Source organism: Sapajus apella, unplaced genomic scaffold (assembly GCF_009761245.1).
Source record: "Sapajus apella isolate SASKATOON/1434 unplaced genomic scaffold, GSC_monkey_1.0 scaffold98, whole genome shotgun sequence".
Classification (NCBI taxonomy): Eukaryota; Metazoa; Chordata; class Mammalia; order Primates; family Cebidae; genus Sapajus; species Sapajus apella.
The window spans coordinates 6,300,882-6,318,684 of record NW_022437038.1 but is presented as its reverse complement, the minus strand read 5'-3'; the positions used below and the strand labels follow the sequence as shown (position 1 = coordinate 6,318,684).

The 17,803-nt window shown below is 46.0% G+C and overlaps 1 protein-coding gene across 1 annotated transcript in view; it reads left to right on the top strand.

Moving 5' to 3' along the window:
• The first annotated feature begins 766 nt into the window (after positions 1–766).
• The window catches only part of PCDH19 (protocadherin 19), a 120,729-nt gene continuing 103,692 nt past the window's right edge, over positions 767–17,803 (top strand). Inside the window, 5 exon segments of the mRNA XM_032257766.1 lie at positions 767–923; positions 1,342–3,044; positions 3,046–4,106; positions 6,942–7,082; positions 7,743–8,061. Coding sequence (XP_032113657.1) covers positions 1,959–3,044; positions 3,046–4,106; positions 6,942–7,082; positions 7,743–8,061 — 2,607 coding nt within the window. The 5' untranslated portion in view covers positions 767–923; positions 1,342–1,958.

Genomic DNA, 17,803 nt, shown 5'->3' with positions numbered 1-17,803 from the left:
CACCGCCTCCCTGCTCATTCCTGCCCTATTGCTCCCGCCTGGCCTGCCTGTCCGTCCTCCCTTGAATCCCGCCAGGGCTCCACCAGCCGGGGTACCACTTGGTCCCGCCGGTGTGTAAGTTTCCGCTTGGCTCCACCCACCCCGCCACCCCCCACCGCCCCTTGGCCCCGCCCCAAGACTGGAGCCCGCTGGGCGGCGCGCTGATTGGCCAGCGCCTGGCGTAGCCGGGCTCGGCAGCTCGGGCTCTCTCTGGCTTTCTCCAGACTCCGCGGCCAGTAGTTTGCGGCATCGGGAGGAGCTGCAGCAGCAGTAGCGGCGGCGGCTGGCGCAGCGGGGCGACGGACGAGCGGGCACAGACGGCAGCACAGCTCCCGTGCACCATGCCCGGCTTGCCCCGGAGGCACTGGCACTCGCGTCCCTAGCCGGGCGCTGGCCCTGGGCGCGTTGCGCTCCGCTGCATTCCGGCTGAGCGGATTCATCCGAAATCCTAAACCTCCTACCCCGTACCCATTGCCTCCTGCTTGCTCATACTCGACACTCACACTCCCCACACCACACGCTCACTCTTCCTCTCTCTCACACATTCACACACAGCCCAAGACAGACAGAGAAAGCGAGACAGACCTCCCGAGTGCGCCAGCGCCCGGGAGGGAGAGATCCCAACGCAGCGCGGCCAGCGCCTCTTCGAGAAGATGAAATCAAGACTCTCCAGCAAGTAAACTTTGGCGGCGACAAAATCGTCGATTGTGGCAGCTGCTGAGGCGGACCCCAACGACATGCAACTGAGCTAGGAGGGCTTCCTCCCGCGGCGGCGGCGGCGGCGGCGGCGGCGGCGGCGGCGGTTCTTGGAGCGACACCCCAACCCAAACGGAGAGAAGAGAAGCACCCGGTACCCACAGCGGCGGCCCCGCCTCTCCTGGCCGGTACTGTTGTTGCCTCCCCTTCCTTCCCTCTTCCCCATTCCCCGCCACCCCGGGCCACTGGAAAGAGCGGGGCTTTGATTTTCTTGGACAAATTGTCATCTCCCCGTTTCCACAAACTTGATGTGTAGGGTCGGGCTGCGTTGTTAACTTTGATTTCCGAGACGCTAAAGCCCGCAGCCCTTCAACTGCTCTGTGGGTGGAACTCCGCTCCCGCCTCGTATCCCGGACAGACGCGCCCCCAAGCCCTCTAAAGCCAGCCATAGCTCGAGAGAGCGCGCTTAAGCCCTGGCAGCATCTCTCCCCTCCCCCTTTCTCTGCTGGCCCCGGGACTGCCATCCGGCTCAGCCCTATACCCGGGTGCCCGCGGCGCTTGCCAGTAACTGACTCCAGCCTGTGACACCCCCTTTCTCCCAAACAGGCCTCGAAGGGGCCAGTGTGGCACCCCCAGATCCCAGAGGGCGCATTCCAGGCGGGTACTCTCTCCGCAGTGAACCGGGAGCGCTGGGGGGAGGTCTTTGCGCATGCCAGGTGCACAGACAGCGAGTTCGCCAGCCTCAGTGCCGGTGCGCCGCGGCGTGCCGGGCAGTGCCTGAAAGGCTGCGCCTCCTCCGCCCTCTCTGCCTTCGCCTCAAGTACTGTCCGGACTCAGTGGCGCGTCGTCTAGGCAGCGTAGACGCCGCCCGACCCGCAGCCCTGAACGGCTGCAGCCAGTTGCGCCCGGCTAACTTTGAAGGGGGAAAACTGAGTAGCCGGGCTGGAGGGAGGGGGCTCGGGGCCGCGCGGCGCTCCCTTGGCCCCACGGAGCCCCCGGGGCCCCCGCGAGCCCCCGCCGCGTCCACCGCAACCTCAGCATTGGAGCCGCCACGGGTTTCCCCCGCGCGCCGCCGGGCCGCCCTGGGCGGGACTCCTCCCGGGGCCTCCGGGGCCACGGGACGCGCGCAACAGGCGGCCCGAGCCGGCGGGAAGCTGGAGCGCAGACGGCGTCGGCCTCGGAGGGGTGTGGAGAGGCGAGGCCAGGCAGAGCCCCGCGCAGCCATGGAGTCGCTCCTGCTGCCGGTGCTGCTGCTGCTGGCGGTACTGTGGACGCAGGCAGCCGCCCTCATTAACCTAAAGTACTCGGTGGAAGAGGAGCAGCGTGCCGGGACGGTGATTGCCAACGTGGCCAAGGACGCGCGGGATGCCGGCTTCGCGCTGGACCCCCGGCAGGCCTCAGCCTTTCGCGTGGTGTCCAACTCGGCTCCACACCTAGTGGACATCAACCCCAGCTCTGGCCTCCTGGTCACCAAGCAGAAGATTGACCGTGACCTGCTGTGCCGCCAGAGCCCCAAGTGTATCATCTCACTCGAGGTCATGTCCAGCTCAATGGAAATCTGCGTGATTAAGGTAGAGATCAAGGACCTGAACGACAATGCGCCCAGTTTCCCAGCAGCACAGATCGAGCTGGAGATCTCGGAGGCAGCCAGCCCTGGCACACGCATCCCGCTGGACAGCGCCTATGATCCGGACTCTGGAAGCTTTGGCGTGCAGACTTACGAGCTCACTCCCAACGAGATGTTCGGCCTGGAGATCAAGACGCGTGGCGACGGCTCGCGCTTTGCCGAACTGGTAGTGGAAAAGAACCTGGACCGCGAGACACAGTCGCACTACAGCTTTCGCATCACTGCGCTAGACGGTGGCGACCCGCCACGCCTGGGCACCGTTGGCCTCAACATCAAGGTGACCGACTCCAATGACAACAACCCGGTGTTTGGCGAGTCCACCTACACAGTGAGCGTGCCAGAAAACTCCCCTCCCAACACACCCGTCATCCGCCTCAACGCCAGCGATCCAGACGAGGGCACCAACGGCCAGGTGGTCTACTCCTTCTATGGCTACGTCAACGACCGCACGCGCGAGCTCTTTCAGATTGACCCGCACAGTGGCCTGGTCACTGTCACTGGCGCTTTAGATTATGAAGAGGGCCACGTGTATGAACTGGACGTGCAGGCCAAGGACTTAGGGCCCAATTCCATCCCGGCACACTGCAAGGTCACCGTCAGCGTGCTGGACACCAATGACAATCCACCGGTCATCAACCTGCTGTCAGTCAATAGCGAGCTTGTGGAGGTCAGCGAGAGCGCCCCCCCCGGGCTACGTGATCGCCTTGGTGCGGGTGTCTGATCGCGACTCGGGCCTTAATGGACGTGTGCAGTGCCGTTTGCTGGGCAATGTGCCCTTTCGACTGCAGGAATACGAGAGCTTCTCCACTATTCTAGTGGACGGACGGCTGGACCGCGAGCAGCACGACCAATACAACCTCACAATTCAGGCACGCGACGGCGGCGTGCCCATGCTGCAGAGTGCCAAGTCCTTTACCGTGCTCATCACTGACGAAAATGACAACCACCCACACTTTTCTAAGCCCTACTACCAGGTCATTGTGCAGGAGAACAACACACCTGGCGCCTATCTGCTCTCTGTGTCTGCCCGCGACCCCGACCTGGGTCTCAACGGCAGTGTCTCCTACCAGATCGTGCCGTCGCAAGTGAGGGACATGCCTGTCTTCACCTATGTCTCCATCAACCCCAACTCAGGCGACATCTATGCGCTGCGATCCTTTAACCACGAGCAGACCAAGGCGTTCGAATTCAAGGTGTTGGCCAAGGACGGCGGCCTCCCCTCACTACAAAGCAACGCGACGGTGCGGGTCATCATCCTCGACGTTAACGACAACACCCCGGTCATCACAGCCCCACCTCTGATTAACGGCACTGCCGAGGTCTACATACCCCGCAACTCAGGCATAGGCTACCTGGTGACTGTTGTCAAGGCAGACGACTACGATGAGGGCGAAAATGGCCGAGTCACCTACGACATGACCGAGGGCGACCGCGGCTTCTTTGAAATAGACCAGATCAATGGTGAAGTCAGAACCACCCGCACTTTCGGGGATAGCTCCAAGTCCTCCTATGAGCTTATCGTGGTGGCCCACGACCACGGCAAGACATCTCTCTCTGCCTCTGCTCTAGTCCTAATCTACTTGTCCCCTGCTCTCGATGCCCAAGAGTCAATGGGCTCTGTGAACTTGTCCTTGATTTTCATTATTGCCCTGGGCTCCATTGCGGGCATCCTCTTTGTAACTATGATCTTCGTGGCAATCAAGTGCAAGCGAGACAACAAAGAGATCCGGACCTACAACTGCAGGTAAAGCCAAGTTTTCTTTCTTTGTCTTGGATTGAATAAGGTGTGCTTATCTGTGTCTCTGTGTGAAAATCCCGGTGCTTCTGTTTCCTACTTAAATGCATGCAGCATACTTGCAGTGCTTCTTTTTGTAGGGTGAAAAGTTTGTGACAGTCCAAGTTGATCAATTCTTTTGATCTGACAATTTGCTGGAAGACAATCATTTAGTGTTTGAATGGATTCTGTCACCTAATGATGAGCAATTATCATTTTAAAATTTGCACAGCTGTCTCCATGAAGATTTGAAGTTATGGCAGGAAAAACAGAGGGGGGGGGGAGAGAGAGAGAGAGAGAGAGAGAGAGAGAGAGAGAGAGAGAGAGAGGATTGTTCATATTTTCAGGAAAACCACCAAACCACCACAACTTCGTGTCCAGGGCACAGTGTTTTTGGGACAGGTACTGAAAGAAGAGGGAGTGTTGGCAGCTACCCTGTCTTGTTGCAGTGATGAACTCTGGAGAGAGACTTGGAGTGGGAGTGTCAGATGGGAAAGGGAGATTAGGGGGAGGAGAGAACGGGAGTGTGTGGAGATGCAGGTGATTAGTGGTTTGTAGTTTATTCTTGGCATGTTTTTTATCTAGTCCCCAAACATCTGGCTATATAAAGTGAAATTCTATCAGGCATCTGTATGTTTTCAAATATCTGGTTGGTTGGTAGTGTGGAGACCAAACATCCCAATGAGGAGCAAGACTTCGCATCCAGATGTTTCAGTAAAAATAGCAATATTCTAGAGTTGATGCTTTCCTCTAACGGGAGACTGTGTTGTGGCATTAAGATCTGGTTGCTACCAGTGGATGTCACTATGGGCTATTGTGTTGCAGTTTCTCTTGAAGTGTGTGCAGGATGTCTGTGTGTGTGTGTGTGTGTGTGTGTGTGTGTGTGTGTCTGTGTGTGTGAGGGGGGGGGGGAGGGAGGGAGAGAAGGGGGAGGAGAAGGGAGAAAAGAAATGTGGAAACATAGTATTTTTTTAAAAAAAGATTTCCTGGTAAACACATTAGAAGGTCTTGCTGAAGCCCTTTTTTATATTTGGATAGAGCACATAAGTCTGAGCATTCCTAGAATCCTAAAATCCAATTTAGGATGATACATGTCATTTTTTTTCCAGCAGTGTCTTATCGAAACAGTTGAAAAAAGTTGTTTCTTTAGTTTGCTGAAAATGAATGATGCTGTTATTTATAACCAAGGTGTGTGTGCTTTCAACACACCTACACATCAGTGTGTCTTTTGTGCCATTTGTGCTTGCATGTTAATCAGTCAAAATATGTTCCTGTAGGTTCAGTTTGTATTTGACACCGTCTGAAATGCACACTTCTGTGAATCAAAGCCCCCTGAATATGTAACAGCCATGCAATTATTGTTTCCCTTTTACTATTCTCTGCGTTACACAAGTTAGTAGACAAATGCTAACCACACATGAATATCAATCAGGTACCATAAAAGAGCAGCTGCAATGCCTCATAAATGCTTTAATCCTGTTACTAGTGAAATGGCCATGACTTTTCTTTCCTTCAGCACCAAGTCATTTCAGATGGGAGAAATGTAAATTAATACTGCTCTTACCTTTCAAACCTGTGAACTGCTAGTGGAGATTTTTATAGGAGAAAAATATGGAGTCAATAAAATTTTATTTATATGGAGATAATTATGGAGAGGGCTCTTTTTAAGCCATTTTCTCAGCATAAAGTAAACGCATAAGATCCTTTCCTTGATGAAAAAAAACCCAGTTTGAAATAAAGAGACTGAAGACTTTGCCACTTCTTGGTGATGTATGCCTAGAAGTGAGAGCCCTTTCTGAGAACTTGCCAAGGAGGTGATTAAACAGGAGTAGAGCATTTGAATATTGAAAGAAAAGAGTAAAATCTCAGTGCTCTCCAACTTCACCCAAATGTGTATTTTGTGAAGCGCTCTGTTTCCTGTGATGGTTTGGGATTAATGAAGTACAGTATAATTAAATAATTGGTCAATACAGAAAGGGCTGCACAATGAATGCTTCAGCTGAATAATTTGATGAGGCATTGCCAAACTTACCCATCATGGGTAAACAAAATGATTAAAATTTCCCATTGATTCTGTAAACAGATAAGAATAGAAAATCAACCTTAGTCCTGGGGTTTTGAGGATTTTATCTGCTCAAAACCCAATAGTACCAGTTTCCCATCACTGCAAATCTATCTTCCTGAGCAGAGTGAAGGGGTGAGGGGAACCCAATTGCTTAGCTCTAGGTAGGTCCTGGGGACAGAGCAAGAATTTGCCTCTGTAGATGTGCAGTCTCCCTATCTGCTCAGACTTTTTAGAAACCCAAAGTTCAGGAGCGTGTCTTTTCATGTGATTAGGCAGAGGTTTCTTTTTCTCAGCCTCTGCACAACCTCTTCCTGAAATGCATTCATTTATGAGACTTGCGAGATGATCTGCAATTGCTGCTTGAATTGGGCTCCCTTTTTGTATTCAGACAATTAGCTTTGTCGAGTGAGAATAAGGCACAGCCTTTTCCCTAGTAAAGATCAACCTGTATTATTTATTAACCCTATTGTTTTGCTGATTATTGCCCAGAAATCAAATTTCCAAAAATTAACCTGAATCATTATGTGCAAAGTAATAAATCACTTTGAGAATCTGGCTACATTTAAATGTATTTCTTTTGTCAAATCTCTTAATGCTTGGTGTCTTTGGTGCACGTGGCTGGGTCTGTGTCAGTGTTAATTAAATTGAGCTCTTTATGTTCCAGTTGCAGCACAGCTGCTTGTAGGTACACCTGAATGGAGAAGGATGCTGAATGCACTAACCTTTAAATTCCTTTGCAGTAATTGTTTAACCATCACTTGTCTCCTCGGCTGTTTTATAAAAGGACAAAACAGCAAGTGTCTGCATTGCATCTCGGTTTCTCCCATTAGCGAGGAGCAAGACAAAAAGACAGAGGAGAAAGTGAGCCTAAGGGGAAAGAGGTAAAAAGGCATTTCCCCTCATTTAAATGGGCTTGGCTGTTAGTTTTTTCTAGGAGAGGAGGGGGGTGGGAGAGTAAAAGGAAGCCGGGCTAGGGCAGGGAGGAGGGTGTGGAGGAGACGCGAAAGAATGGGGTCTGATCTCCTACCCCAGTCCAAAACTGATCAAGTGAGTCATAGAGGGAGCTGATTGAGGGCGTGTGCCACATGGCAAATGCCTGGAGGAACTGGTGAGGTGGGAGTATTTTTTATTTTCCTTTATCTCCTCTTCGGTGACTTGCTTTGTATTTCACCTAGGAGTTCCTTTTGGTTCCAGGGAAGCTCCAGATTTGAGCATTTTCATGCTTTCTCTCCCATAGGCTCAACTTTCCCTGTCCCCCACCCGTACTCCCAGGCCACTCACAATGAAAAATTCCAACTCCAAAGCATAGAAACTTTTTTAGGGGGGTTGGTGGGAGGTTACTATGTTTAATACAAAAAGTTTATGGCCCTCAGCTTGTTTTCCCACGTAAAAAGCACAGGGAGAAACCCGATGATGTAATGCGCCAGAATAAGGAGCTGGAGCAGAGATGGGGTGCAACCCTCTGGGGTGCTTAATGTTTATTAATCAGTGCATGGTTTGGAAAGGTGTTAGCGATTCATGCTGCCTTTTCTGTCACATAGAATCGCTGAGTACTCCTATGGGCATCAAAAGAAATCAAGCAAGAAGAAAAAAATCAGTAAGAATGACATCCGTCTGGTACCCCGGGATGTGGAGGAGACAGACAAGATGAACGTTGTCAGTTGCTCTTCCCTGACCTCGTCCCTCAACTATTTTGACTACCACCAGCAGACACTGCCCCTGGGCTGCCGCCGCTCTGAGAGCACTTTCATGAATGTGGAGAACCAGAATACCCGTGCTAACCACATCTACCATCACTCTTTCAACAGCCAGGGGCCCCAGCAGCCTGACCTGATTATCAACGGTGTGCCTCTGCCTGAGGTGAGTGCAACTAAGTGGCTCTATGAGGTTCTCCCAGACCTCCTTGTTTCCTCCACCTGTTGCAAATACGGCATGCTTGACAACCAGCAGTACTAGTATGCCAGTAAAGTGGCTTAGAAAGAGTCATCAAGTAGTGCTGAAAATGGATGAAACCCTCTAATGCCCTGGGACCAATTTTCCAGTGTGAGAGTGATTCAGCCTCCTAAAGCCCCCATTTGCTTTTTCTTTTGTCACATCACTGTTCTCTAGCAACTTGGTGAGAATATGGATGGTCTGCTTAAAGGGAGGCAAAGCAAAAATTAAAAAGCCACTTTGCTATTTTTTAGCAGTTCTAGTGGTAATATTTGATGGTTGAAGAGATTGAAACTGTCATTATTGCTGAAAATTTAAGAATTAGCTGGCTGGTTACAGTGGCTCACACCTGTAATCCCAGTATTTTGGGAGGTCGAGGCAGGAGAATTCCTTGATCCCAGAATTCCAGACCAGCTTGCCAGCCTGAGCAGTATAACAAAAAATAAGAGTAAGAATTATCTATGCATTTGAGTTAGCTCTGTTTCTCTTCACTGGGAATGAATGTTTTTAAGTAGAAATATTTTTTTAAACGTTATGTGGTCAGATGTTTGCTGGCTATTGAAATATTTTAGGGCAGTAGAGTGGTATGTGGATGATGGGGCTGGTGGGTGGTTGGGTGGAAGGCTATAAAATAACATTTCTTAAGTTGATTTTATTTTTCCATGAATTGCTTAAGTCCCTCTTTGGTTGGAAATGCGATGCACGCAAAGGCATATGTCCTCTTCCAAGCTGCCAGTGAAAAGAATACTGCATGCTTGGAGAGCACTTTCACATCTTTCAGAGCACTTTCCCAAACATTGTTTTGTTTGATCCTCACAATGAGGTATCTTGATAGGTTGCCCTTCAGTAGATGATAAAACAGAGGTCTGGAGGTGCTAAGGGACTTAGTCTTACAAAGCTGGTCATCAAGGGAGGGAGGACCAGACTGAAGGACTCTATACTCCCTGGCAAGTGTGGTTTCAGTGACACCTTCCTGCCTTAAGAATAATTCAGACATACCCAGGCTATGATGCATACATAAAATGGCCTCATTGTATTTCTGTCAATTTTGTAGGACAAGAGGTCTTAGGACCGCTTACATTGATTACTTCTTCTAGTTCCTGAAAAATAATTCCCATCAGAATTAATGGGGCCAAACAACAGTGCTTTTGATGAGTAACTGATGGTATTCTGCCAGCAACAAAAGCATCAATATTTTCAATTTATAACTCTATAAATAAGGATTTATTCAAAGTCCAGTATTGTGCTAGGTAAACACAGTTATAATTACTAATGTTAGTGAATACTACTAAGTCCTAACTATAGACTACTTGGAAGACTACTTGTGGATCACCAATAGTTCAGCAACAGAAAGTGAGAGGTAGTGCAATGTAGTGGAATCAGATTGATCATCATTTTGAATCTAGGGATCACTGCTTGCTGTGGAACCTAAGACTCTGTTTCTTTGTCTACAAAATGGGCACACCTGTCAAGCAAAGTTGTTCCAAGGTATATGACTCGTGTAATATTGAAGGTCCAACTCATTGCTGTTCCTAAAATAGTAGACCTCTTCACTGGACAAATGGAGAATCACTGTTACAATGGTTTGCACAACTGAGTGTGTCTCCCTAGGCACTTGTAACCAAAGAGGAATTTAGGCTGCTTCTATGTAGATAACTCCTACAAAGTATTATGGCCATACTGTACATATTGATCATTTTAATGATAGAGGTGAAAGATGCCAAAGTTGTGGGTTCAGTTGTTCATAAGTAACAGTGCTGTTACTTTTGGAGAAGGACAAAAGGGTTGAATCCTGGGGACTTGGTGATCACTTAGGCATTCAATTCAAGACACTAGAGAAATGTGAGTCCTGGTGCCTATGAAATAGATGGAAAGGACAGAAAACATATGACTACATCTACTTGGTTTACCTAAGACTTAATATCCCTTCTGGAATTATTCTGTGGGCAGAATGAAACAAAATATTGCTTCAATTATGTAGAAAAGCCATTTAAAGTTTCAGTTTTGATCCTGTCTCTGATTCACAAAGCCAGATGCTTTTCATTGGTTAACAAAATTACACAGTTTTGGTGTGTACGGCAGGTCAGGGCCAAGAGAGTATGTTGTGTGAGGTTGTGTGTGTTTCTAATATGCAGTCCTGCCTGGAGAGTTCAACTGGCAAACACATTCAGAAAGGAGAGAGGCCCACTTACCGCCAAATACAGACCAGGCCATTTTACCTGAATCAGTCACAATGTCCTGCACAGGGAAAATGACACTTCTCCTTTTCGTTTTTATACCAAAGGCCACTGGACTCAGTGGAATGCTTACATCCAGTGAAATCTATAGAGGAGCAGGGATGATTGATTTGTTCATTCAACTGATATTTGTTGAGTGCCTACTCTTTGTAAGGCACTGCTCTAGGGTCTGTCATTAGAGAGATGAAAAAGACAAGAAATGCACATTCTAATGGGTAAGACAAGTAAATAGGTAATTTGCAATACAGAATAATAAATGCTAATATAGGGTGCAATGGGACATTCTCTATTGCTAGGAGAATAACATGTTGATATATTTCCTAAATTATCTTTATATTCTCCTAATAAATTAATTAATCTATCCAAGAAAGCAACATTTATTAAGCAATTATAGCATAGAATGGTAAGTGCTATGATGTGGTAAATATAAGATTTTATAGAAATTTCTCTATTAAATCATATTATGTTACTTACTTTGTTCTTTATTTCATTAAACCATTCTTTCATTTGTTCATTAATTTATCCCATTAGCATTTATTATACATTTAGAATGTGCCAGATACTGTACTACTTCCTGGGGATCAAAAGTAATAAAACACTTGATTCTTGACCCTAGGGAACTTACAGAAAGACAGACAAGTAAACAGGTAATTTCAATTCAGAATAACATTCTTTTCCTGAGCACATGTTACATTCTTACTCTCCAGGTTGGGACAAAAGGCCACTACATAGTAGCTTCCTCTGTTGGGTTACCTGTGTCAAACTCATTCGTTTTATGAACTGTAGATCCAGTTACAGGGCTTACTCTCAAAGGCATTATACACGAGTCCACTCAGACCTGTTGCGTGCTAGCTGTACTGTATCACACTTTGAAATTTATCACCATGGCATTAGATTAAGTCAGTAAGCATTGTTGGAGTATCCACTATGTGCTCAGCTATGTGGCAGGGACCATGGAGATTCCAAATAAGTTTAAGATGTAACTTCTGCCCTCAGAGAGTTAACAGTCTAGTTGGGGAGCTAAGATCACCCACAGTGATTTCACTGGCAAGCAATACAAGATAGTTTCTAATCACTTGTTACTTGTAGACTCCTAAGAACTCCTTTTTCCTCCTTTCATGGCAGCTCTATATTTTATGTAGATTTGCTATTGAACCCTCAAAATTTAGTGCTGAATGGAAGATAGCTCTTGTTTCAGTGTCCAAACGTAGCCACATCTCAACGTTGTTGCCTCTAGAAGCTAAAGGAAGTAAGACTTTGAATGAAGTTAGGTAGGCAAGGTAAAGGGAATGGAACACTAGTTGAGAATTGGAACTTAGTTTACAGTATTGCAGAGATAATCTTGTGTAGAATTGTATATCATTATTTACTTGTCCTCTGATTTTGGCTGGGAAATCAGCTATAAGGATTTTGTGGTTTTGTACACAAATTTGAGGGGCAAAGTGGAGGATGCCTTTGCTGTTTACAGAAGACTTTTGTAGAATTAGCACTGTCAGGTATCTTTTACATATTTTAAACTGAAAGGCGAGGTTTGCATTCCTTAGTATTCTGGTTTATTTTACTCATAGACTTAGGGTATATGTGAATGAATTAGAGGGTGTGTGTGTGTGTGTGTGTGTTTGTGTTTGTGTATGTGTGTGTGTGTGTGTGTGTATGGGGGAATAGAAAAGAGTGAAGAGAGAGGAAAGGAGGTTGAAAAAGAAAGAAAATGGAGAAGAAAGATAGTAGGTTTGTCAGTTTGCTAAGATCTTTCTAAAAATAGTCCAAGTTTTTTGAGAGTCTCCTTACTAAGGCAAATAATTTTTCTCCCAGTGTTATGGAAGGGAGACATGCCTACTGGTGCCTCTGGATGCTGGAAAGTGTTATTCCTTTATACAATAGAATTTCTGCATTGCCATTTTTGTCACCTGGGCCCAGTCATTATTGAAGAAAGAAAATGCAACTCATTGCTTCGACTGGAAATGGAGACTTGGGTGAGGCTTCTTTCTGCCTCCAGGAGGGAGGCAGGAAGAAATGGTCCAAACACCCAGTCTCTTTTGTGCAGTGTTTTTCAATTTTAGTTTTCTTATGTTGAATGCTTCTGAGCTGACAGCTCTAACAGAGTGATAGTAGGCAAAAACTTACAGAATTTCAGTCACAGGTACCTAGGGATTTAAATTTTGGTTTCAATCTCAATCTTCAATTCTATTTGCTACCTTTCATCGGCAAACTGTAGTTTCTCTGTTATCAGACATAAAAGGAGTGTGTGTGCATGCTCTGCTATAGTCACTCATGCAACAGTCTTCATAAGTAGCGATGTAGTAGCCGTGGAAGAGTTTGCAGAACAAGAATGTATGTGGCAGCCAAATTGAATGCTTCCAATTATCATACAGAAAGTCTGAATTCATGGTCATCTTAGTGGAAATAATGAAAATAAAGCATCAGTTAGGCTTTGAAAAAAATAGCCCAGTACACTTTAGTTCCTAAAACAGAGTTTTAAAGTTAGAGATTTGTAGTGACTTGAATGAAATTCTGTGCTAAAGTCCATCACAAACCTATCAGGTAGTCAATATAGAAAGCGCTAAAAAATAATAGGTATGATAAGTCTCCTTTGGATAGCATGGAAATGACACAAAGCATCACCTCTAATTAAAACAAACCAACAATCCCTTTAGTGCGCCTCTTGTTTGTTTGTTTCCTTATTATAGTGGGGTCTTGGAATCATTTAAGTCCTATCCCTGATGGTCAAAAGTAACCTTGCAGGAGAAAGCAATGAAAAACAATGCAGCCCCCATCTTTTTAAGCATTCTCATTTCAGTTTTCTTCTAAAATCAAGGGTTCCATTCCTACCAGCAGTCAGTCTAGGACCACCCATTGCTTAGATTGCGTCTTATTGGCACGTTTCATCTCTAGTGGAGACAACCAGTTTCCCAGCGGGGATCGGCTTGCAAGGTGTGTTCCACAATAAACTGTTCCTCTGTTGTCTCCATGCAACTGCCACAGAACTGCAGAACTGAGTTAGTTTACATTAGTATCTGCTAATTTATTATTATCATTCCTTATTGGCAATTAACTGGTTACCTTAGAGATCACCTCTCTCCCTGTACACCTTCACTAAAGTTGAGCTCAGCCAGAGCTCTTGTTAATGATCCTGAGATTTTTCTCCCTAAGGGGCTGGAGGCAGGACATTTTCCAGAAAGGGCTCTAAGGCTTTGGAATTCCTCTTATCAGAGGACCACTTGTTTTGGGTCCAGGTGGCTCCACCTGGCTTTTTCTCTGACTGTCAGTCAGATTTACAAAGTGGGACAGACAGCTGCAGTCCTCTCGCTCCCTAACCTTGCCTCAGTCTGTGCTGTGGCTTGGGCTTATTGTGCCCAGGGCTGAAGCTAAGGGCTTAGGGGATTGCTTGTTAGGAATTAGGGGACTAAGAAAGGATGAAGTCACCTCCTGGCAAAGCTGAAGTCTTTCAATTGTGGCGTTGCTGTGTTTCTTACGCGTCTGCTTTTAGTTTCAGATGTTGACCCCTCTGCCTGTGTACCTCAGCTTCCAGGATTTAGGGGACGCCAAGCTTGGTTGAATCGAGTGTCTCCGATGTGGGTAAATAAAGCCATTTGTACCAGAAGTCTGTCTGTGAGAGGCGGGAGGCTGGCTCTGGAACAGCTATTTTCCCCCACGGAGAAGAGGCTTGATTTCTTGTTGTGTGACTGGCTGGCCTTTGATGTGAGCCTCGTTTACTTCGAACAATTGAGAGGCTTGAAGTGAAAATCCCAGAGGATCAGTTGTTTGCAGAGGGAAATGCTCTTCAAGTTACATTTCCTATTTGACTGTTGTGTAGTTAGAATGGTTTCTGTGTGGGCTGCATAGTGAGGTCACTCGGCTTCTAGTGGGTGTACCCAGGCTCCTAGCACCTCCCTGTACCTGCCAGGGGAATGATGAAGAAAATTCTTGCCGCTGTGAGGGACAGCAATTCTGTCAGCTCCGGAAGCCTGGGTTCCTCTGCAGAAACCTTACTTGTTATCATTCGGCATATTGGTTAGGACCACACAGCTTTAGAAGAGGTGTCAGAATGGACCAGTGTTTCCACTCTACATTCATGTAAATGGAGTTATAGAAAAGGCAAATGACTTACTCAGGCCCACGACATTTGCGGCCAAACTAGCCTCCATTTTGCTTCACAATAGTTACTCTGGTGCGGCTTTCAAGCGTTTTCTGTCACATAATGAAAAACCTGACAGGGTTCTCCTGGAGGACCTGTGGGTATACTTTTGAAGGTAGTTGTGTTCCTGAAAAGTTAGTCAGCCAAAGAGTGTTTGTTTTGTAAATTAGACCCCATGCTAATCACAGTAGTGGAATTCTGTATTTAAAGAAAGCCTGTGGTGGATCCTTTCATAAACGAGAGTCCTTATACAATGTGGATAATCAACTCCTAACTGATTGCTTTTGTAAGTCTGGATTTTCACATATCTTGTTTGCTTAAAATTAGATCCCTCAAACTGACAAGACTTACAAAACCTTTGAAAGGTGGGCCAATTCATTTTTCCCTTGATTGAAATCTGGCCCTTGAATCCTCACTGGTTAGCCTTCCTGGTTGAATTTTACTTAAGTAAACAAATTGGAACTATGTAATATTTAAAACATAGTTTCCAAAAAAGATGGGTACATGCCATTGAAATTTAATGAGTATTAGCATTTAATATTTGCTCCAGATCCTAAAAGAATGAAATAAAATATGACAGCTACCACCTTGCCACCTTGTTCTCTTCACTCTGAAAACCTGTGGCTCAAAGAAGAGAACAGAAGCCCATCACAAATGTCTTTTTTTAATCTTCACCTCTAGAGCTTGTTCCTGAAAAGAGATGTTTACTGTCTCAGATTCTGAAAGCTCCCCAAGTCAATAAGGATTTCCCGGATTGGGTAGAGCCTGGGAATTACTTTGCAAAACGAGAGGGTTCTCTTAGACATTCCTTTAAATTTAGTCTTTGGAGAGGGAGAAAAATCACTTTCAGAATGGGGAAAAATGAGAGACAGACAAATTAGTAGACAGACATGTGTTAGGACCAGCTACCTCCAGAATTTTGAGCAGACCCTTTGGGACTGAAGCAGATGGGAAGCTTGGTGTCAAGTCTGTGTTCCCCTTGAGCTCAGTGTTCATGGATGGACTAGCACTGCAGTTTCTTATTTTTCTTTTCTTTTCTTTTCCTTCCTTCCTTCCTTCTTTCTTTCTTTCTTTTTTTTTTTTTTTTTTTTTTTTTGAGATGGAGTCTCACTCTATCGCCCAGGCTGGAGTGCAGTAGTGCAGCCTTGGCTCACTGCAGCCTCCACCACCTGGGTTCAAGCGATTCTCCTGCCTCAGCCCCCGAGTAGCTGGGATTATAGGCACCTGCCACCACTCCTGGCTAATTTTTTGTATTTTTAGTAGAGATGGGGTTTCACTGCATTGGCCAGGCTGGTCTCGAACCCCTGACCTTAGATGATCCACCTGCGTTGGCCCCTCAAAGTGCTGGGATTACAGGCGTGAGCCACTCGCCTGGCTGCACCACACTGGGGCTTCTTAATGTCAGATGCTTAAGCGCTGCCTTGATGTGCATAGTCTTCTGATGCTCCATTAAGTCTCTGAGTGCCAGGGTGGCCAGTTTTCAGTTTCTCCCACTGGGCCCCATCTGGCCGCTGTTCTGTGGCAAGCTGCTCTCCCTCACTGCCACCAGTACTGGCCTTGGCGGTCTCTGCTTTCTGGATTGTTTTCACTCCCAAATCTGATTTCCAGAGCATGAAGGGCACCTCTTCTCAGTTTGTGTAGTTTGCTCTTCTGAGCAAAATGGATTCCCTGTGTAAGCTGACAGGAAGAAAAGTTAAATCCAAAGGCTAGATCCCTCTTTAGGGGAGAGAGAGATTAGGTCCTCAGAGACTCCTTCCCGACTCTTTGACCTTCTGCTGGTTGTCTCTCTGAAAAAATGCTCATAAACCTAGTCACAGCAGGGTGTGATCCCCTAAATGTGAGGCCATGGCACCCCAATTTGATATAGCTCAGGGATAGATCTCTCAGGGACTCTTTTAAATTGAGAACTCAGAGTAGGAAGTAGCCAAATATTCATTGCTGTGCATACAACCCAGTTTAAGAATACGTTACATGCATATTTTCAATTTATTAGAAATTATTTTCTGATGCTTGCTTTCTCTTTTTGTTTCTTTTGGGCACAATTCTGTATCAATCTTTGCTCTTCTTTCATTCTCTTGGCTTTAGGAAGTCTGCTTTGGGCTGCATATGTGTACAGGTCGTTTGCTATAAAACCGTATTTTTTCTAAGTGAGAAGAATGGACAGGGAGACCCTGTCAAACTACATTCAGTGGGATTGGCTTAACCTTTAAGAGGCTTTTTTATAACTAAAAATGTCTAATCTAGCATTCATATTTGAAACTCGACATGCTTGAGGGAGGCAGGGCTCTGGAGATACAGGGACGAGCAGAGGCATCTGGCTACAGGTAATGGTGAACAGCCTCTTGGAAGACTGATTTTCTCCTCTGTGCTGCCAGGCACAGAGGCCATGGTAAGGACATAGTCACACTGCACTCATAAGACTGGCATTGAATATGAGCTTGCTGTACTGATCATTTCTTTAATTAGTGCACTTATATTTCTTCAAGTATAGACTTTTGAGTGATGAAGTATACCAATGGTAACATTTGTTCCTAAAAGCTTAGGGGAGAGAACATGATGGCATTAGTATTAAATAATGGTTTTTTCATAGTGAAGATATTGCCTGATTTTAAAATTTCAAAATAATTTTATGATAGTTATGGCACTTTGGAAACAAATCTCAAATACTACATATGAAACACCAATTTTCTGTGTGGCTTGTGTACTTACCAATGGCATGTATGTGCTTATGCTTCTAAGTTATTCTTTCTAATTTTGCCTTTACTGGTAATTCTTTAGAAATAGAAAAAAGGTGTGCTTTGTTGCAGTAAAAAATATAATAATTTCCTGAAATGGAAAGAAAGCTAACCTGCCTTTGCAAAAACTATGCATTGTGTAGTGGCCTGTTGGAGCAAAAACCTTATAAAACTGGTAAGCTATAAATACCATGGCACTGGGCATTTTGGAATGACATCCAGGGCTTGGTCTTTCCACATCTGATCATCAGGTACCTTCAAGAGGAGATCATGGAAGATGGAGAAAAATCCGTACCTGCAAAGGTTTGTGGCTGTGCATGGTGTCATATTTGGAAGTATGGGATCAAATAAATGTGTGTGATGTTTGCAACGCTTTGCTCTTGTCACTCTTTTGGCCTAGCAGACTCTATCAGGACAATTTTCTGTAGTGTGTGGATAAGCCCAAGTGACTGTATCATCAAGATAACAATGTAGAAATCTGCAATTCTGAGGTAGCAGGGAGAGGTCACTAGCAAAACGATGAAACAATTAAAAACCTCATAAAAGAGAAGCTTTAGTTTATT